General features: G+C 40.3%; 1 protein-coding gene across 4 annotated transcripts in view; it reads left to right on the plus strand.

Annotated features, from left to right (window-relative positions):
* Positions 1 to 22,085, plus strand: part of TMTC2 (transmembrane O-mannosyltransferase targeting cadherins 2) — a 394,840-nt gene that overhangs the window by 347,619 nt on the left and 25,136 nt on the right. Inside the window, exon 12 of one of the 4 annotated variants that reach the window (XM_072724507.1) lies at positions 12,730 to 12,761. The exons of the other annotated variants lie outside the window; for them this stretch is intronic. Within the exon in view, the coding sequence (XP_072580608.1) occupies positions 12,730 to 12,761 (32 nt within the window). The remainder of the gene's footprint in view (positions 1 to 12,729; positions 12,762 to 22,085) is intronic. 4 annotated transcript variants of the gene reach the window in all.

Raw genomic sequence — 22,085 nt, forward strand, 5'->3', positions numbered from 1 at the left:
TATTGAAGAGACTGTCTTTCTTCCAATGGATAGTCTTTCCTCCTTTATCGAATATTAGATGACCGTACATTTCAGGGTCCACTTCTGGGTTCTCTATTCTGTTCCATTGATCTATGTGTCTGTTTTTGTGCCAGTACCACACTGTCTTGATGACCACAGCTTTGTAGTACAACCTGAAATCTGGCATTGTGATACCCCAGCTATGGTTTTCTTTTTTAAAATTCCCCTGGCTATTCGGGGTCTTTTCTGATTCCACACAAATCTTAAAATAATTTGTTCTAACTCTCTGAAGAAAGTCCATGGTATTTTGATAGGGATTGCATTAAACGTGTAAATTGCCCTGGGTAACATTGACATTTTCACAATATTAATTCTGCCAATCCATGAGCATGGAATATTTTTCCATCTCTTTGTGTCTTCCTCAATTTCTTTCAGAAGTGTTCTATAGTTTTTAGGGTATAGATCTTTTACCTCTTTGGTTAGGTTTATTCCTAGGTATCTTATGCTTTTGGGTGCAATTGTAAATGGGATTGACTCCTTAATTTCTCTTTCTTCAGTCTCATTGTTAGTGTATAGAAATGCCATTGATTTCTGGGCATTGATTTTGTATCCTGCCACGCTACCAAATTGCTGTATGAGTTCTAGCAATCTTGGGGTGGAGGCTTTTGGGTTTTCTATGTAGAGTATCATGTCATCGGCGAAGAGGGAGAGTTTGACTTCTTCTTTGCCAATTTGAATGCCTTTAATGTCTTTTTGTTGTCTGATTGCTGAGGCGAGGACTTCCAGAACTATGTTGAACAGCAGTGGTGAGAGTGGACATCCCTGTCTTGTTCCTGATCTTAGGGGAAAGGCTCCCAGTGCTTCCCCATTGAGAATGATATTTGCTGTGGGCTTTTCGTAAATGGCTTTTAAGATGTCGAGGAAAGTTCCCTCTATCCCAACATTCTGAAGGGTTTTGATCAGGAATGGATGCTGTATTTTGTCAAATGCTTTCTCTGCATCTAATGAGAGGATCATATGGTTCTTGGTTTTTCTCTTGCTAATATGATGCATCACATTGATGGTTTTACGAGTGTTGAACCAGCCTTGTGTCCCGGGGATAAATCCTACTTGGTCATGGTGAATAATTTTCTTAATGTGTTGTTGGATCCTATTGGCTAGTATCTTGTTGAGAATTTTTGCATCCATGTTCATCAGGGATATTGGTCTGTAATTCTCCTTTTTGGTGGGGTCTTTGTCTGGTTTCGGAATTAAGGTGATGCTGGCCTCATAGAACGAATTTGGAAGTACTCCATCTCTTTCTATCTTTCCAAACAGCTTTAGTAGGATAGGTATGATTTCTTCTTTAAACGTTTGATAGAATTCCCCTGGGAAGCCATCTGGCCCTGGACTCTTGTGTCTTGGGAGGTTTTGATGACTGCTTCAATTTCCTCCCTGGTTATTGGCCTGTTCAGGTTTTCTATTTCTTCCTGCTCCAGTTTTGGTAGTTTGTGGCTTTCCAGGAATGCATCCATTTCTTCTAGATTTCCTAATTTATTGGCATACAGCTGTTCATAATATGTTTTTAGAATCCTTTGTATTTCCTTGGTGTTGGTAGTGATCTCTCCTTTCTCATTCATGATTTTATTAATTTGAGTCTTCTCTCTCTTCTTTTTAATAAGGTTGGCTAATGGTTTATCTATCTTATTAATTCTTTCAAAGAACCAACTCTTGGTTCTGTTGATCTGTTCCACAGTTCTTTTGGTCTCGATATCATTTAGTTCTGCTCGAATTTTAATTAACTGTCTTCTTCTACTGGGGGTGGGGTCTATTTGTTGCTTTTTCTCTAGTTCCTTTATGTGTAAGGTAAGCTTTTGAATTTGAGTTCTTTCCAGTTTTTGAATGGATGCTTGTATTGCGATGTATTTCCCCCTCAGGACTGCTTTTGCTGCGTCCCAAAGATTTTGAACGGTTGTATCTTCATTCTCATTAGTTTCCATGAATCTTCTCAATTCTTCCTTAATTTCCTGGTTGACCTTTTCATCTTTTAGCAGGATGGTCCTTAACCTCCACATGTTTGTGGTCCTTCCAAACTTCTTGTTGTGATTAAGTTCTAATTTCAAGGCATTATGGTCTGAGAATATACAGGGGACTATCCCGATCTTTTGGTATCGGTTCAGACCCGATTTGTGACCCAGTATGTGGTCTATTCTGGAGAAAGTTCCATGTGCACTTGAGAAGAATGTGTATTCAGTTGAGTTTGGATGGAAAGTTCTGTAGATATCTGTGAAATCCATCTGGTCCAGTGTATCATTTAAAGCTCTCGTTTCTTTGGATATGTTGTGCTTAGAAGACCTATCTAGTATAGAGAGAGCTAGATTGAAGTCACCAAGTATAAGTGTATTATTATCAAAGTATTTCTTCAGTTTGGTTATTAATTGGTTTAAATGTTTGGCAGCTCCCACATTCGGGGCATATATATTGAGGATTGTTAAGTCCTCTTGTTGGATAGATCCTTTGAGTATGAGATAGTGTCCCTCTTCATCTCTCACTATAGTCTTCGGGGTAAATTTTAATTTATCTGATATAAGGATGGCTACCCCTGCTTTCTTTTGAGGACCATTTGAATGGTAAATGGTTCTCCAACCTTTTATTTTCAGGTTGTAGGTGTCCTTCTGTCTAAAGTGAGTCTCTTGTAGACAGCAAATAGATGGGTCCTGCTTTTCTATCCAGTCTCAAACCCGGCGCCTTTTGATGGGGTCATTAAGCCCGTTCACGTTCAGAGTTACTATTGAGAGATATGAGTTTAGTGTCATCATATCTATTCATTCCTTGTTTTTGTGGATTGTTCCACTGAACTTCTTCTTAAAGGGAAATTTTAAGAGTCCCCCTTAAAATTTCTTGCAGAGCTGGTTTAGAGGTTACATATTCTTTCAGTTCCTGCCTGTCTTGGAAGCTCTTTATCTCTCCTTCCATTTTGAATGAGAGCCTTGCTGGATAGAGTATTCTTGGTTGCATGTTCTTCTCATTTAGGACCCTGAATATATCCTGCCAGCCCTTTCTGGCCTGCCAGGTCTCTGTGGAGAGGTCTGCTGTTACCCTAATACTCCTCCCCATAAAAGTCAGGGACTTTTTTTCTCTTGCTGCTTTAAGGATCTTCTCCTTATCTTTGGAATTTGCAAGCTTCACTATTAAATGTCGAGGTGTTGATCGGTTTTTGTTGATTTTAGGGGGGGATCTCTCTATTTCCTGGATCTGAATGCCTGTTTCCCTTCCCAGATTCGGAAAGTTTTCAGCTAGGATTTGTTCAAATACATATTCTAGCCCTCTGTCCCTTTCAGCGCCCTCGGGAACCCCAATTAAACGTAGGTTTTTCTTCCTCAGGCTGTCATTTATTTCCCTTAATCTATCCTCATGGTCTTTTAATTGCCTGTCTCTTTTTTCCTCAGTTTCCCTCTTTGCCATCAACTTGTCTTCTATGTCACTCACTCGTTCTTGCATCTCATTTAATTGATTTTTAATTTCTGCCTGATTGGATCTAAATTCTGCAGTCATGAAGTCTCTTGAGTCCTTTATGGTTTTTTCTAGAGCCACCAGTAGCTGTATAATAGTGCTTCTGAATTGGCTTTCTGACATTGAATTGTAATCCATATTTTGTAACTCTGTGGGAGAGTGGGCTGTTTCTGATTCTTTTTTTTGAGGTGAGGTTTTCCTTCTAGTCATTTTGCTCAGTGCAGAGTCGCCAAAAACAAGTTGTATTGGGAAAAGGAGAAAAAGAGAGAGAAGGAAAGAAAAGAGAAAAAGAAAAAAGAGAAAGAAGAAAAAAAGGGGGAAAAAGAAGAAAAAGAGAAAGAAAAAGAAAGAAAGGAGAAAAAAAAAAGGGTGGGGTGGGGTGGGGGAAGCAATCCGAAATCAAGAAGAAAGAAAGATAAAAAGCACAAAACAAAACAAAAACATAAAAAAAACAAAAACAAAAAAAACACGGGGGAGTATCTTCCGATTCTGTATACTTTAAGTCCCTTGACTTCCTCTGGAACTGGTCCGTCTCGCTGGTCTTCTGGGGGAGGGGCCTGCTGTGCTGATTCTCAGGTGTTAGCACTTGGGGGAGCTGCTCTGCCCCTGCCTGGTGCAGGGCTCAGTGGGGGTTGTTCACCCCGTGAGGCCCCGGGAGGAAGCCACAGTGGCGGGGCCAGCTCTGGGACCCTGGAGTCAGCTCCCGCAGTAGCTCCGGGGCTCTCCGTCTGCAGGGCCCTGGGGCTCCGGGGCGGGGCCGCGGATCTGCTCAGCTCCGGGCAGGAGCGTCCTCGCTGTCCTGGGCCCTCCCGGCCTCTGCCTGTCCCGGGGGAGGCCGGGTCCTGGGCTGTGTCCCGGCGCCCTGTGCCCCGGGGCCTGCGCTGTTGGATTCGCGCTCCCGCCCCGCAGCCCCCTCCGCGGAGCCGCCGCCCGAGCCCCTCCGAGCTGCTCCGGGTCCCGCCGAGCGCTGCAGCCCTTAGGGAGCTCGGCGCATCTCCCCGGGCGCAGGTGCCTGTTACTGTCCCAGGGAGCCCGAGGGCATCCCCGCCTTTCTGGGGATCCTGCCCCAATTCCCCGGGAGGCCTTTCCACGGGGAAGGTCGGTGCAGCTCCTGCTCCTCCGGGACGGGGCTCTCCTGTCCTGGGGACACTCGCCCCGGCCTCAGCCCGGCTCCTCGCGGGGCCCCTCCCCCTCGGAGGCCTTTTGTGTCTTTATTTCTTTTTCCCCGTCTTCCTACCTTGATAGAAGCGCGAACTCTTCTCACTGTAGCATTCCAGCTGGTCTCTCTTTAAATCTCAGGCCGAATTCGTAGATTTTCAGGATGATTTGAATGTTTTCTAGGTAATTTGTTGAGGACAGGTGACTTGGGGACCCTGCTCTTCCGCCGTCTTGCCCCTCCCCCACTATTAATTTAACTAATTTTAGCACTTGTCTCATTTTTCTAAATTGAAGTTACTGGATATGGTGAAGATGTTTATTTGGTAGGAATACTGCAGGAAGGTATTTTATGACTCAGTTCTTTTTAAAATTTGGTTTGAATTTTCAGCTCTGTTTTAATGGAAGTTTATTACCTGTTCAAACACGTGCATGCTTTAGCACTACATGTGCCTATTAGAACATGCTAAGCCCTGGGAATAACCAAAGCTCTGGCAGATGGGCATTGGCAGGAGCCTCAGAACAAGCCAGGGTTCTTTGGTAAAGGCAGGAATACTGACGGAACACTACGATTCATACCATCCCTGAAGTTTGACAATCAAAGGACAATTCATTATTGCAAATATTGAAGGCCTGTGTTGAATTAAAACTTTTGATAAAATAACAGTGCATGATAAATGATCCTTGATATGGTGTAGACAGGGCTTTACAAACATACATCAATTTTTAAAAATTTTAATATGTTGTTAGCAATAGCAGTAGTTTAGCCTTTCTATGTTGCATTTCAAAAGTATAAATCTTGGGCAGCCCAGGTGGCTCAGCGGTTTAGCACCGACTTTGGCCCAGGGTGTGATCCCGGGGTCCTGGGATTGAGTCCCACGTCGTGCTCCATGTGTGGAGCCTGCTTCTGCCTCTGCCTGTGTCTCTGCCTCTCTCTATCTCTGTGTGTGTGTGTATGTCTTTCGTGAATAAATAAATAAGATCTTTTTAAAAAAAAGTATAAATCTTAATAATGAATATGTATTTCATGTATATTAATAACATCAAAATTTAGTAAGTGTTTGGACATCAACTGTATTCTCATGATATGACAGCAGTTAAAAAAAGAAGTTGTATACTTCACTGCTTTCAGAAGAGCATTCTCTGCAGGGAACTCCTGGTGGAATCATGTTTTATTCACATGCCCTGGTAGGCAGTAGACCTTTGGCAGTTTCCGCTCCGGGATCAAATGGTGAGCACACTAACCCAGGCTTTCCCTCCTCTGGCTCTAGGATCTTGGGTATGTTGCTTACATCTTTAACCTGCATATGCTCATCTGTAAACAGAGTTAGCAATAAACACCTCAGAGGGTTTTTTATGGAACATAACAATACATATAGAGCACATAGAGCGATGCCTGGGAGGCTAGTGGTTGAGCACCTGCCTTTGGCTCAGGTCATGATCCCGGGGTCTTGGGATCGAATCCCACGTCGGGCTCCCCATGGGGAGCCTGCTTCCCCCTCTGCCTGTGTCTCTGTGTCCCTCATGAATAAATAAATAAGGTCTTTTTTTAAAAGAAGCACTTAGAATGCTGCACGGTCCATAGGAAGTGCTAAATTATTTACATTACAGGAATACATCTCTGTATTCTTAACATAGAATAATTTTAAATACAGAAGTCACTTCCACCTGCCAGGCTATGTAGACAGTGGGCAGATTGGCATTGCCCATCTCAGGCTCACGCATACTCCTTCCTCAGGACGTTGATGCTCACTCTTTCCTGCCGCGCTCCTGCTTTCCTGCAGATGGTGGCCTGGCCTGTTCAGGTGTTATCTTAAATGCCTGCTCCCATAGTGCCTTCTATCAGTAAGACTTCCCTTCCTGCCCAACATGAAACAGCCCTGCAGCCCTCACAGGCCCTCCCTTTCATCCTGCTCTGCTTTTTCCCCTTGGCACATATCATCATCTACGGTCTATGTATTCCCTCCAATATATTTGCATCAGCTGCCTCCACCCTCCAGGACATGAGCCCCAGGCTGGCAGGGATGCTCTTCTCTGTGCCATGCTTTCCCTAGGACCTAAAGCAGTGCCTGGGACACAGCAGGTGCTCGGTCACTAGTGTGAAGGAATTCACAGGGGGCTCCTGTCCTTCCCCGTTGTGGGCATCTCGCAGCACTGCATGGGGGGCTCCTATTCTAAACATGTTGCGTACGTCCTCCTCTCCCCCGGTAAAACCTGGCCTCTACATGCAGGCCAACCACAGCAGGAGCTGTGCCACACAAAACACGTTGATCTTTTACAATGCTGGAACTAAAACCAAAACACAAGGCTGAATGCCAAGAGCACGTTGAGAGGCTGCGCAGTAGCTGAAGAGCCGTTTGAGTGATTTTTATGAGATTTTCAAAGATGATGTTGATTGTGAACTCTCAATGAATGTGGAAACTTGAAATCTTCTCTCCTTATCCCTGACGTGCATCCCCCTGGATCTCTTGGTTCTCTTGGTCTCTGTACTGGAGGATCGGAGACAGTGATCACAGTGACCTGGGAGCTCTATTTTTTTTTTTAAGATTTTATTTATTTATTCATGAGAGACACAGAGAGAGGCAGAGACACAGGCAGAGGGAGAAGCAGGCTCCCCATGGGGAGCCCGATGTGGGACTCGATCCCAGGACCCTGGGATCATGACCTGAGTCACAGGCAGGTGCTCAACTGCCGAGCCACCCAGGCATCCCTGGGAGCTCTATTTTTAAATGAGTTCATATTCTCATGAAATTCAGAGTCACTAGGTAGCTGGCTGGGTGTCTTACCAAGTGTTCATACGTTCAGACTCTAAAACTCAGCCTGTGATAGAAGTGACAACAAATCTAATAGAATAAACCTATAAAATAAACCTTTGGGACAGCTGCTACTCAGCTCTACATTCTAAATAAGATGCATTTGCTATGTATTATCAAGAAAGCAGTATAACTCTAAACTTCTCTGCTTGGCTTCTTTGCAGGCCTCAGAGTACTCTGAAAGACAAACTAGATAATAAGGTGCATTTTCTGAATCCGTTCAGACTTGACTGAAAAATTTTCCATGGTTTTAAAAAAAATGACCCCTAAAAGGGCATATACCTCCCTCCCAAGAGGCAATTTACCCTATAAAAGATTTCTTTTTAAAAAAATGACAGAAGTGGGGCACCTGGGTGGCTCAGTGGTTGAGTGTCTGCCTTTGGCTCAGGTTGTGATCCCGGAGTCCTGAGATCAAGTCCCACATCGGGCTTCTCCCTCTGCCTGTGTCTCTGCCTCTCTCTCTGTCTCTCATGAGCAAATAAATAAATTTTTTTTAAAAAAAGGACAGAAATATTGCAATGCTGGAAATAAGAGTACGTGAGAAAATTTAGGATGTGACTAAGGAGCCAAGAAGTGTTCCTCCCCATTAGTCAAGTTTATGAGGGAAAAGAACCCCTGCATTTTGTAATTTAGTTCCCTGTGCTTCTGACTCTGGGTGACTGTTTTGATGTTTGTCAAACATCCTCCTGCCACAACGGGAGGAGAACACCAGTGGGAAGGAAATGACAAAAATCACAGGTGAGGCACCTGTCCTGAGAGGGAAAGCGCCCCAGGGACCTGCCAGGACAAGGCACGGCCCTGGGGACCAGTGAGTTCACATCAGCCGTTTAGAGAGAAAAGCCAGAGTCTGTAAAAGAAAAGTAGCCTACACTTTAAGAAACCTGACTGTGGTCAAGAAATAATTTTAAAGATGAGAATAACTAATCAGCTAAACTAGAATGTGTGCTTTCCCCGGAGACTTTTTCCAGACTCTTTCTGCCTTTACTGTGGCCAGCCTGGGGGGGAGTCTGTTGGGGTCAGAAGCAAGGGCCAGAGCCCTAACTGCACCTCCTCTGTGGGGTTTGGCTGTGATGCTTTTACTTTCGTGGGATCATTGAAACAACACCCTATCCCTGGAAAAGAGCACCCACTTTTAGCCTCCTCCACAGTTTAGATTTGCTGTTTGTTGTCCAGGGAATTCCACTGATTGAAGAAAACTAAAATAAGACGGTGGGGATCAGGGAATGTGGTTACATTTTCTTAAATTACGACTTTGAGAAAATGTCTTAATGGGGTTAGTGTTGACCACATTTTCCCCAACAGATAAGGCTTGCCAACCATTATCCTTCATCTATCTTACCTTTTTCTCATAGTTTTTTTTTTTTTATTTGCCAAAGAAAGAGCACATAGTTTTTTAATTATGGTCACAAATAGTTTCCATCATGCTACAAACAATTTGACATCCTAGACTTCTCTTGGGGACTTCATTTGTTGTTTGAAACCCTATTCATAAAACAGTGGGAAAATAGGGGGGTGTACTTATTTGAATTCAGAGGAATGTTTCGTATGCCTTGAAAATATTGCCCCCTATATCTATCAAAAATAAAGTGGCATGGTGTAAACTCGTTGAATCACTGTCTTGTACACCTGAAACTTATATATAACACTGTTAACTGTACTGGAATGAAAATTAAAAAGTTAACAAAAAAAAATAACGTGACATGAAAAATGGAACCCACAGAAAGAAATGAACATTTTAGAAATTCACCATCTGCTTGAGCTCAATTAACAAAAGATCCTGCAAAGCCACCCTTAACATGATCTTCCTGAACTGTTCCTGGAAACAACAGGGTGAATTTACTATCCAATTAAAACTGATAAGAAAGTTGGCTTTGACATTCATTAAATAAACCTGAGATCCTACATCCACTCTGGGACTCTTTAAGTTATCTATAATTTTCTTGCTTACAATCAATGCTAATAAATTTTCTACCACAGCAAAGGCAACAGTGGTACAGTTCTATTATTTACTGTGTTGTGTTTTTGTTTCTTTTTTTCAATCTACCTCCTGTCATTGACCTTGAGCCCAAATGTTATTTCTTGAGAATAAAAATACCAGTCTTGCCTTTGTGTAATGTAGAAGGCCTCAGCCCAGCTCCATTAGAGTCACCAAGGGAGCTTTTGCAATGTGCTGAGCCCTTGGTCTTACCAAATACTCTGATTTTAATTGGTCAAATACGGAGCTCATCATCCTAGTTTTTAAAGTTCCCCAGGTGAATCTAATGTGTAGTAAGGTTGTGAACCACTAGTTTAAAGGCCATTCTATTCTTGATAGGCTTTGCTTCCATCATTCAGTTGTAGCTAAGCCATTTACTGTGTGATCTTGGGTTTGTACTTTAACCTCTCTTTCAATTCTCTTTTCTGTAGGATAGGGCACTAATACTGCTTAAATCGTAAAATCATTTTGAGAATCCAGTGAGTTACTGAATTTTAAAAATGTAAAATAGTGCCTGAAACATAATAAGTGTGCAATACAGGTTAGCTGTCATCAGCATTATCATCTCAGTTTTAAAAAGCTAATGATAATAATCAGGCTCTGAATTGCTTCCTTATATATACCTCTTAACCTGTGTTCTTCTGCAACATCTGTGCATTTGTGCTTTCCCTATGCAAGCATACCTTATTTTATTGCCCTTCATTTTGTTGCACTCTGCCATTTTTTACAAATGGAAAGTCTTTGGCAACCCTGCATCGAGGAAGCCTATTGGTACTGTTTTTCCAACAGCATTTGTTCCATTCGTGCCTCAGTGTCACATATTGGTAGTTCTCACAATACTTCAAACATTTTCTTCATTATTTTTTATGGCGATCTGTGTTGTTGTGATCTTTGATTTTATTATTGAAATTGTTTTGGGGGCTCCATGGACTGTGCTCCTGTGAGATGACGAACTTAATGTATGTGTTCTCACTGCTCCATTGACTGACCCGTCTTTCATGTCTGGTCCTGAGACACAACAGTATTGAAATTAGGCTAATTAGCAACCTCACAGTGGTCTTTTTTAAGTGTTCAAGTAAAAGGAAGAGTCACACATCTCTCACTTTAAATCAAAAGCTAAAAGTGATTAAGGATAGTGTATATAGATTTCTTACCTTTTTCTCATAGTTTTTTTATTTGCCAAAGATTTCTCAAGGTTTTTTTATTTGCCAAATAGATTTCTATTATGTATATTGGAAGACTTGTTGAAAGCCTCTGAAATAGGCTGGAAGCTAGGTTTCTTGATGTGTTAGCCACATTGTGGATGCAAAGGAAAAGTTTTTGAAGGATATTAAAAGTACTATTCCAGTGAACACAAATAATAATAATAAAGTGACACAGCTGATATGGAGAAAGTTCTAGTGGCCTGGAGAGGACATGAAACCAGCCCCAGCATTCCCTCAGGCCCAAGCCTAACCTGGAGTAAGGCCATAACTCTCTTCAATTCTTGAAGGCTGAGAAGCCGTGAGGAAGCTGCAGAAGAAAAATTTGAAGGTGGCAGAGATTTGCATATGAGGTTTAAGGAAAGAAGCCATCTCTTGGTCGTGAAGGTGCAAGGTGAAGCAGCAAGTGCTGATGTAGAAGTTGGAACAAGTTTTCTAGAAGATCTAGCTAGGAGAGTTAATGAAGGTGGCTGCCCTAAACAAACTGCTATAGATGAAAGAGCCCTGTTGGAAGAAGATGCCTTCTAGGGCTTTCATAGCTAGAGAAGAGAAATCAATGCCTGGCTTCCAAGCTTCAGAAGACAGGCTGACTCTCTTGTTAGGAGCTATTGCAGCTGGTGATGTTTAGTAGTTCCCAGTGTTCACTGACCATTAGGAAAATCCTAGGGCCATTAAGAATTATGCCAACTCTGGGGCAGCCCCGGTGGCTCAGCAGTTTAGCGTCGCCTTCAGCCCAGGGCGTGATCCAAGTCCCACGTCGGGCTCCCTGCATGGAGCCTGCTTCTCCCTCTCCCTCTGCCTGTGTCTCTGCCTCTCTCCCTCTCTCTGTCTCTCATGAATAAATAAGTAAAATCTTAAAGAAAAAAAAGAATTGTGCTAACTCTGTTTTGCCTGTGCTCTGTGAATGGAATAACAAGATTGGATGACAGCACATCTGTTTACGGTATGGTTTACTGAATATTTTAGGTCCACCGTTGAGATCTGTTTAAGAAAAAAAAAATTCCTTCACAATATTCCTGCTCATTGATAATGCATCTGGCCACCCAAGAGCTCTGATGGGGATGGGCAATGGGATTAGTGTTGTTTTCATTACTGCTTAACCCAACATGCATTTTGCAGCCTCTGGATCAAGGAGTCATTTTGACTTTTAAGTCTTATTATTTAGGAAACACATTTCATAGATGTGTTTTCATAGATGCCATATTTCATAGATGTCATATTTCATAGATGCCATAGATGGTGATCCCTCTGATGGGTCTGAGCAATGTACACTAAAAACTTTCTGGAGAGGATTCACCATTCTAAATACCATTCAGAACACTTGTGACTTGTGGGAAAAAGTCAAAATGTCAACAGTAATAGAAGTTTGGAAAAAGTTGATTGCAACCCTCAGAGATGACTTTGAGGAGTTCAAGAGTTCAATAGAGGAAGTAACTGCAGATATGGTGGGCATAGCAAAAGAACTAAAATTAGAAGTGGAACCTGAAGATGTAACTGAATTGTGGCAATCTCATGATAAAACCTGAATGGATGAGGAGTTGCTTCTTATGGATGAGCAAAGAAAGTAGTTGCCTGAGATGGCATCTACTCCTGATGAAGATGCTCTGGAGATTGTTGAAATGGGAACAAAGTATTTAGAATATTGCATGAGCTTAGTAGATAAAACTGAAGGGGTGGCACCGCTTGAGAGCATTGACTCAAGTACTCGAGACAGTTCCATCGTGGGTAAAATTTTATCAAACAGCATCACATGCTCCAGAGAAATCTTTTGTAAAAGGGAGAGTCAGTTGATACTGCAGACTTAATTTTTTGCCTTATTTTAAGAAATTGGCACAGTCACCTTCAGCAGCCACCACCCTCATCAGTCAGCAAAAAGATTATGACTCACTAAAAGCTCAAGTGATGGTTAGCATTTTTTTTTTAGCAATAAAGTACTTTTTAATTAAGGCATATACATTGTTATTTTTTCCTTTAGGCATAATGCTATTGCACCCTTAATAGACTGCAGGATAGTGTAAACATAACTTTATATGCACTGGGAAATCAAAAAATTCATTTGACTCATTTTACTGCGTTATTCACTTTATTGCAGTGGTCTGGAACCAAACCCACAGTATCTTTGAGGTATGCCTGTATTATAAAACTCACTGAAACTTTTGCTTTTTATTTAAATGTTGTATGACCTGGCACAAACTAACTCTTTTTTCTCATTATATCTGTTGCACAGAGTTTGTGTGAAAATTAATTTTAAAAATTGAATGACACATAGTAAGCACTCAATGAATGTTACTATATTGCTTTTATTAGGTACTATTGCTATTCTTAGCTGTGGTGTGTCAGAAGACAACTAATTCATAGTATGGCAGATATATTTTTGTATTCTGTATGTGCTTGTAACCAAACTAAGCTATCACATAGACATAATAAGCACTCAGAAACTAAATCAAACAAGTTCTAATCACCTACTCTCTTTAGCCATCATGGTGCCTAGCTATGACGTATAAGAACAGAAACATAAGCCATAAAATCCTTAAATTTTAAATCCTTAAAATCTCTACAGTCTCATCCTGAGAATCACTTTGAAGTATTGCATGGTGGCAAGCCAAAGAAGATCCTTGAAATTCCAAATGCTGACCTCTTATAAGTCACGACCTTTCAGTAGGCAGTGCTAACTCTTGGGGTTTGCAATCATATATCTTGACTTGGTAAAGGTAAAATTAGGAGTTGGCTTGTCAGTATTAAAAAAAGGGGACAGATTTTTATGCTTTGTGTTTCTGTATATGTTCTTTCTACTATGTACATTTTCTAGAATTCAGTGTATATACACTAGGATTATAGTCAGCATGGGCTCAAGGGCTTGAACTTCAGTTGTAATAGGAGACATGTAGAGAAAAAAGCATTTTCTTGTCTCCATATTTAGTATTTTTATGCTTTTATTTTCACACCAAATTCTTGATAATATATTTTAGAAAGACTATGCACAGTCCTAATATACTGTAAGATTGTTACCATGGTTTAGATGTTTTAAGGGTGACATTAAGATATCTAATTTTCAGAAGCGTTAGAAGGGGAAGGTTTGATGTAGGTATACTTCCCTATATTTAGTCTGTGTCTTGAAGAAATTACTTCAATCCATGCACTGAGTGAAGGAGAAAAGAAAGAAACCAATTACAGTTGGAGAAATCAAATGAAATATAATCACTACAGTACTTTATTCTAACATCATATCCTACTAAAGAGTGTCACATTCATGCCCTTTAGAGAGAAAACTCATTTGCTGTAATTTAATATTGAAGTTTCTATTTCCATTATTATGAATTAAGAGTCATGCAGCTGACATATCACAAGTCATCTGCAAAAAGTTAACCTGTTTCAATAAGATGGTTCTTTAAGACCAACTCTTTCTCTGGAATTCTCAGTTTGTGAATGGTGCCATCATCTTACCTAGGCAATGAAGCAGGAGACTTAAAAAGCAGCCCCAAGTCTGCCATTTTGCTAGGGATTTCATCTTTCATTTCTCAAATCTGCCTTCCCCTACTCTATCTCTGCCAACCCTACCCTCATACAGATCCGCAGTATGATCTTACTGTTGTACAAGTTGTCTGCATCCTTCTTAGACCTATTTCTTAGGTTCTTGGAGAGTGGTACTTCTAGCATGTAAATCTGGTCATATTAATTTCCTGAACGAAGTCCACACTTGTCAGATTCCTCTTATGCCCAGTACTCCAAGACTTCCTTTCGTACTCTGAGACTCTATTGAAATATTCATAAAATCAACAAATACATTCAGTCATATCAGATATAACCCAAGACCTCAAATCCTGTGATTGCCAAATAAAGTTACATTTCCTTTAATATATGACTGAACTTAACCTTTCACATAATTTCAGAGTTTTCCCCCATAAAATGGTTGTCTGTTTTCCAGAAGTCTCTGGGTGGTTTCTTAGTTACTATAATAAGCCTTTCTAGGGGCAGCCTGGGTGGCTCAGTGGTTCAGCGCTGCCTTCAGCCCAGGGCCTGATCCTGGAGACCCAGGATCAAGTCCCATATCAGGCTTCCTGCATGGAGCCTGCTTCTCCCTCTGCCTGTGTCTCTGCACCCCCCCCCCCATGAATAAATAAATAAATCTTAAAAAAAAAAAAAAGCCTTTCTCTGTCCAAACCCTCCTTGCACTAAAGCCCAGCACCTCCTTTCACTGCTCCTTTCCCATCTCTTTTCCCAACATGCCATGCCTCAAATCCCCTTCCTTAACTACCTTTTGCTCAAGTGACTCTACTCTTTGACTTGTAGGTAAACTTAGTAAGAAGTGCTGGAATATGACCGAAGGTCATTTGAAAGAAAAAAATTAACTCAGGGTATTACCATCATTTTGTCAAATTTTCCCTGATTGATGAACATTACATGTTTCTCTTTTTTTTCTTCCTAACTTCTGTTATAAACAGTGTTACAGTGCTACTTTTATATTTCCTTAGAAGTTACTATGATCCACATTCCCACCAACACCATTGCTGATATGAATAATATCCATCTTTTATATTATCATCAGCATGAAGAGCAAAAGTTACTATCCATTGTTTGAAGTTGCATCTTTCTGACTACTACTGAGTTAACATATCTTAGATATTTATAAATTAATCCTTTACCAGTCTCTGAGACTTGCCTCTCATAGGTCTTTTGCCCATTTTTTTCTGCTGGGTTTTCTTCTTATCAAGATACCTGTCTTTTCCACAATGACATGTGAGTTTCCTCTCTTGCTGAAGAAGCCCTCTCTCACACGAAGATTTTGTTTTGTTTTTTAATTTTCAGTTTAGATTTTTAATTCATATGGAATTTTTTTTATGGTTTTGGGTCGGAGTTCATAGATGTTGCACAGCTATTAAGAACATACTCTGTTTATAAGACGTCATCTGGAAACAGATATATGATTAGTGAAAATGCAAGATGTAGATTTGTTACTATATTTTAACACCCCCAGTTTATACACTCAGAGGAAGGGGGATGAAAGGATAACTAAGTGAAAGTAAGAAAATAAATTTTAAAAGGGTCAATAAGAGAGAAAAAGTAGTAACATATACATATTGGTTTGGATGGGAAGGAAAAAATGGAGATTATGAGCCTTCTTTGGAAAAACACATTTGTGTTCCTGAAAGAGCCACGCTTCTCACAGGGCAGCCCCAAAGAGCCTCCTGTCCTCATGGTTGCCGCTATGCTGTAGAGATGACCCTGCCTTTTGCCTATTCTGCAAAAAATATTTTTGCAGAATATCTCCTACACAAAAAAACAGGACTAACAGCTCCCAGCCTCAAACACAGTCATAGGGCCTCCATTTTCTATTCTGTTGCTCTTCCATCCCTAAGAGCATGGTCACAGCTAATTGCACACACGCCCCTGCCCTAATGTATGGAGCCTAAAACAAAAGCAGTTCAGGGTAAGGATTTCTTTTTATGCAAGTTATACATGTCCTTTCTACTCCTGTTTCACTGATGAGCACTTAAGCACATGAGCAAACCTAGCCATGAGCAAAAGTGGGAAATATTGCTTGTGGCTTTCAACTATGTACCCAGAAAGAAGGGAAACCCAGATTGTACTAGGGGAACAATGAGCAGTCATCACCATATTATTTACATGATTTTCATTGTCCATTCTTGCTTTCCTATTCCATCTTACGAGTTTCTATTTATAATAGGTTTTTTTTGCTTAAATAAAAATATTATCCATGTTTTTGCTATTCCTGTGATTAAAAAAGAACCATTTTATCCTGGATCCCTTATCAGGCATCTCTCTGAACTACTATCAAGTTGTATTTATGACAACTGTAAAGAGACAAGAAAAACTTGGGTTTCTCTGGTCTCAAGAAATACATAAGGGGCAAAGTTAAGTGAAAGCATAAAGCATTCACCCCTCTATGACTGTGCACATGGCTGTTTGCAGACTGACTTGAAATTAAATGGTGGTAATGTGGCAGGATTTTTAAGATAAAGGTGTTAAATACCAAAGCTTTGGGGATCCCCACATTGTCTCTTGGGAGGCATGTGAATAACTGTTGCTAGTTCAGGGGTGTAGGGATATGTGTGTGTGTGCGTGCACGTGCACGCACACACATTCATCAAAGTCTATTTTTTACCTTGGGACCATGTGGAATAGTTAAACAAGTAATGAATAATGAAACATTACAGAAGATAATCTTTGCAAATGTAAGATGCACAGTTAAATTTATTGTCATCAAGTCTGTAAAATTGTGTTTTAAATATTATATTTTTATATCTTCAACTGTGGCAGAGCTTTCCTGAAAAAGAAGAAAAGGAAAAGAGAAAGTAAAACACAACCCTTCAGACATCTCCAGACATTTCCATTTCCTTTGTGCCTGAGAGTTGAAACTGCCAAGTTCACCGAATGAAACACTACCTCCAATGAATCCCCAAATGTATCATATAAAACAGGGAAGAAAAGGCACTAAAATATTTTTATAACTCTTGCTCCAAATTTTTTCTGTGTATTAAATAAGTTGTCGGCTTATTGTTGGGTTGGTTTCTGCTGTGAGAGTCTTGAAAAGTAGCAAGGGATTGTGATCGATGGGTTTATGCTAAGCTTTTACCCACTAAATCTCTGCAGAGGAAACTCCCCTCCTGTTCCTCTTGCCTGAACAAAGGAAGAGGTAAATTAAGGTCCAGGAAATGAAGAGAACTTTAATAATCTCCCTAAAACTAGGGCACTTGCAAGCAGGGAAGGGAGAAGAGACATATTTGGGAAATATGTAGGAGATCAAATGGGCAGCATCTGATGATTACTTAATAGGGGCATGGGAGTAAGGAAGAGAGAGGAGCTTGTAGGTTGGATGACCAAGTGGATTCCAGCACTTGTCTAAATAGGGATCTTGAAGGATGAACACATCAATATGCAAGATAATGCATTTAAGTTGGATGTCCGGAATTCCTATAGACAACTAAATATGAGCCTGAAGATTAGGGGAGAATCAGGACTGGAAATCCAAGTTTGGAAGTCATGGCAAAACCCAGAGAGAACAGAGAATAAATGGTCTGAACCTAGAGTTCTTGGAAAGATAGCACTTCTTTGATTTCCAAACTTGATATATTAGTTTCAGAAGATACGTTTACAAGGATGACTGAGATTCAAGAGGTGGGATATTCTTCAAGAGGTGGGATGATTATACACATATATGTGTACATATGTGTCTGTGCCCATATGTACATGTGTGTTTAAGCTGGAGCCTGCAGTATTGGCTGATGGATTTGAAGTAGGGTGTGAGAGAGAAAAGTCAAGGAGACACCATGTTTTTTATCCTGAGCAAATTTCAGAAGGATGGAGTTGCTATATCCTGAGCTGGGAAAGACTTGCCAAGGAGCAGGTTCATTGAATAAGTGAATGAGTGAAAGAAATAAAGAATGAATGATTTTTAATAGAAATGCAGCTTTAAAACTTTATCACAGCGACTTAACTGATGATAATGTGTTTGAAAGCCTTACTAGACCGTTGTAATGAACAAACTAATTTACATTTAGTAGCTTCCTATTTGCATGTAAGCCATGCATTATAAAGTAGTTGGCCTTGCAAGTAGGTTAAATATGCCTCCAGGAAACCCTCTTCACAATATTAATTTGCTTAACAAGCTCTTTCTTCTTAGATATTAGAAATGGAAATTTAAACTCAGATGAGGAAGACTGCCTCTAGATCTGAAGTCAGAACTGATGACTTCTTACTATTATAAAAATTTGACATCATGAGCACGTATGTGATTGAGATGAAAATCCTGCAAATGTCACAGATGTACCCCTTTGAACCAACACAAATACCAGTTGCTTTTACTCAATTCACTTTACAGGTACTTCACAGATTATTCAAATATGTCTTTTACATATCAGAGAGTTTACAGTTCCTACTTTTTTTTTTTTTAATTTATGATAGAGAGAGAGGCAGAGACACAGGTAGAGGGAGAAGCAGGCTCCACGCACCGGGAGCCCGACGTGGGATTCGATCTCGAGTCTCCAGGATCGTGCCCTGGGCCAAAGGCAGGCGCTAAACCACTGCACCACCCAGGGATCCCCAGTTCCTACTTTTTAGAGTCACGGTTTGAAATAATAGGTTCCATGCCAATTTAGGAAGCTCACCATTGGCATCATCCACCAAAGTACAAGTGGTCTTACCATTGTGAGAGATATGGAGCTCCCAATGAAAGACCACATGTAGGAGCTCCTTCATTCACTAAAATCCTTACGATATGGTTTTGAGTGATCTTTGCAGTCTTATCTTCCATTTCTTTTTCCTTTGCTCTCTGAGCACCTATCAGCCTGGTTTTCTATCAAGGTCTTGAACATGCCATGCTCAGTCCCAACTCACAGCTTTGAACTTCTACTTCTGAGTGAAGGTACTTCTGATGAAGATCTCTTAATTTCTCTCATTTATGTGATCTCAACTTGGCAATCATTATCAGGAAACCTCTGAACCACTTTACTCCCTACACTTTGCTTCATATTTATAGTTCTTACCATAGTTGATGTTTATTTACTTGTGTGATTATTTGATTGTTTATTTCCCTGAAAGAGTGTAGGCTCCACGAGGACAGAATCTATGGTTGTTTAGTTCAAAGGTGCATCCATTCCACCAACGCAGTGTCTGTCCCTAGGGAGCACTTACTAAATAGTTATTGAATAAATCTGTAAAAATAGGGATCTGCCTGAAGTCACACACCTAACTAGTGGCACAGCCAAGGTTTCAATTTAGACTACTGGTCATCTAGAGAGAAATTAGGGATAGAGGAGTTTCAGTTTGATTCTGTGTCCTGGAAAGGGTATACTGAAGTTATTTAAAAGTAATTATCATGCAAAAACTGTCCTTCTCAAACATGCGCATGCACACACAACATGCAAACATAAATAGTAGCTGAGCCTACAAGATATAAATCGGTTGTAGAACAGCTGTATCTCTTTCCTCTGTTTCTCTAGACTTGATCTTTCCCCACACTCACAAGTAGTTTCCAGCTCTCTACATGGTTGTACCACGGGCCATTTCAAGCATAGTGTGTATTCTTTCATTTAACAAATATTTGTTGAATACCCATTCATCAGCGTCTCTGCTCTAGATATTAGGAACTAGCAGGAAACCATGTAAATAAGGTCTCTTCTGTTTACAAAAAGAATTTTTTTTTTCTGATGGTGAAAGTACTTACAAATATGAAATATTATTGAATGATGCATGTTACGAGTAAAATAAAACATAAGCTGTAAGAAAACAAGACCCGTATTTTAGGTTGGATAATCACTTTTTAGCTTCCCTAAAAAAATGAGATATAATCTGGGAGTGACCTTGCAAGGAGCCAGTCATGCAAAAATGTGGGAAGAGAAGCAGCTCATTTAAAGGCCTGAAAGCAAAATGGAAGGAAGATTGGAGCAGAAGGAAGGCCAAAGTGGAGGGAGCATATGAGTGAGAGAGGGAAGGGCAAGAGCCGACATTGGAGAGGTAAGTAGGGATAGACAGGGATGACTTTGAATTATATTTTAGGTACAGAAGAAAACCTTTTGGGTGATCTAAATATTAGAGTAAAATAATTTCCTTTAAATTTTGCAAAGCTGGGGGCACCTGAGTGGCTCAATGGTTGAGCACCTGTCTTTGGCTCAGGTCATGATCCAGGGATCCTGGTATTGAGTCCCACATCGGACTCCCTGCAGGGAGCCTGCTTCTCCCTCTGCCTCTGTCTCTACGTCTCTCTCTGTATCTCCATGAATAAATAAATAAAAGTTTAAAAAAATAATTAAAAAAGAAATTTTACAAAGCTGTCTGGGGCTACTGTGTGGAGAATTAATTATAGAAGCAAGCTGGAAGCAGAGTTTGGCCATCGAAATGGTCCATGCTATAGATGATGATGGTTTGGTCCTAGGTAGAGATGGAAAAAAATGGAAAATACGGAATAACTGACTCCATCCTCCTGTCTCAGAACATCCCTTCCTCATGGATTCTTCACATTAGTTATCACATTTACCCTCCACTCAAGTTGGTCAAACTAATAACTTCAGTTACCTTCACTTTTCCTTCCTTTTCTTCACCCTTGATCAGCAGATCACTATATCGTACCAGATTAGGATTAATCCCAAATGACTCGATCTAATAGTTCTTCATTTCTCTTTTCATTGCCTGAGCTTAGGTTTCCTAATTCCTTACATGAAATCTTTAAGAGGTCTCTACCCTCTCTGCCTCATATCTCAGTTCCTCAAATCTATTCTTCAGTCTCGCGACAAGAATTGCATGTTTCTAAACACAGTACTTTCAAATTACTATTAAAAGTACTCTCTGACTTCTCATTGCTGATAATCTTTTCCCATAGTTTTTGCTAGAGACAAAGCCATTTTTCTGACAAAAGTTTTAGCAGAACCAAATATGTGAAAGATGCACATATTTCCTCCTTAGGAAAGGATGTTCTATGCCTTGTCTCACTGCTTACCACCATAGTACGACAAAGTACTAGCTGTTACTACCTTCCAACCCCCAGTGCTACTTGCCATCCAAAAACTCAACATACTCTAAAATTCCATATAATTTACCCTTTATTCCTTTGAAATTCATCTCCTGCTCATACATCCTGCCCTGCTCTTCTCCAGCTGCATGAATTAATCCTTAAAAATCTATCTCAAGGGATCCCTGGGTGGCGCAGCGGTTTGGCGCCTGCCTTTGGCCCGGGGCGCGATCCTGGAGACCCGGGATCGAATCCCACGTCGGGCTCCCGGTGCATGGAGCCTGCTTCTCCCTCTGCCTGTGTCTCTGCCTCTCTCTCTCTCTCACTGTGTGCCTATCATAAATAAATAAAAATTAAAAAAAAAAAAATCTATCTCAAATATTTCTGTGTATTGTAGTATTGTTTCTATTAACAAGGAAAATAGAAACAACCTAAATACCCACTGAGGAGACTTGTTAGATTAGGGTATTTCATATCTTTTTAATGAATTTAGAGTAAATTAGACACTGTCAAATTTTTAATGATGTATTTAATGAATATGCTCTACGAAGAGAGATCCATTTCTTTTGCTGAGAGGTAGTGATTTTGCTTCATAATCATCAGATTCTCTTAAAGCCAATATCCTTTTATAAGGGTTCAATATTTTTTCAGACTTTTCTACTTTGCAAAAGAATGAAATATGACATACTCTCTCAACTATTTCCCAGGGAGCTCCTAATTTCTTGATTAAAAGCTTAATTTCATTCTCTTTTCTTACACAGTAGGTGTTATTCTTTGGCATTTATGGTAAAGATTTATAACAGTAATGAAATTTTCCAAACTAAATAGAAACAACCCCACAGGCAAAAAAATGAGTACAATTTAATTTTTTTTCTATTATAAAAGTCTTACTGTGTACAATATTGACACAGTCTACTCATTTTGGATTTTAAGTGTACACTTGTGATTTAAGGTCAACATTTAAACATATGCTGTTTTGAATT

This window comes from Vulpes vulpes, chromosome 10 (assembly GCF_048418805.1).
Source record: "Vulpes vulpes isolate BD-2025 chromosome 10, VulVul3, whole genome shotgun sequence".
Classification (NCBI taxonomy): Eukaryota; Metazoa; Chordata; class Mammalia; order Carnivora; family Canidae; genus Vulpes; species Vulpes vulpes.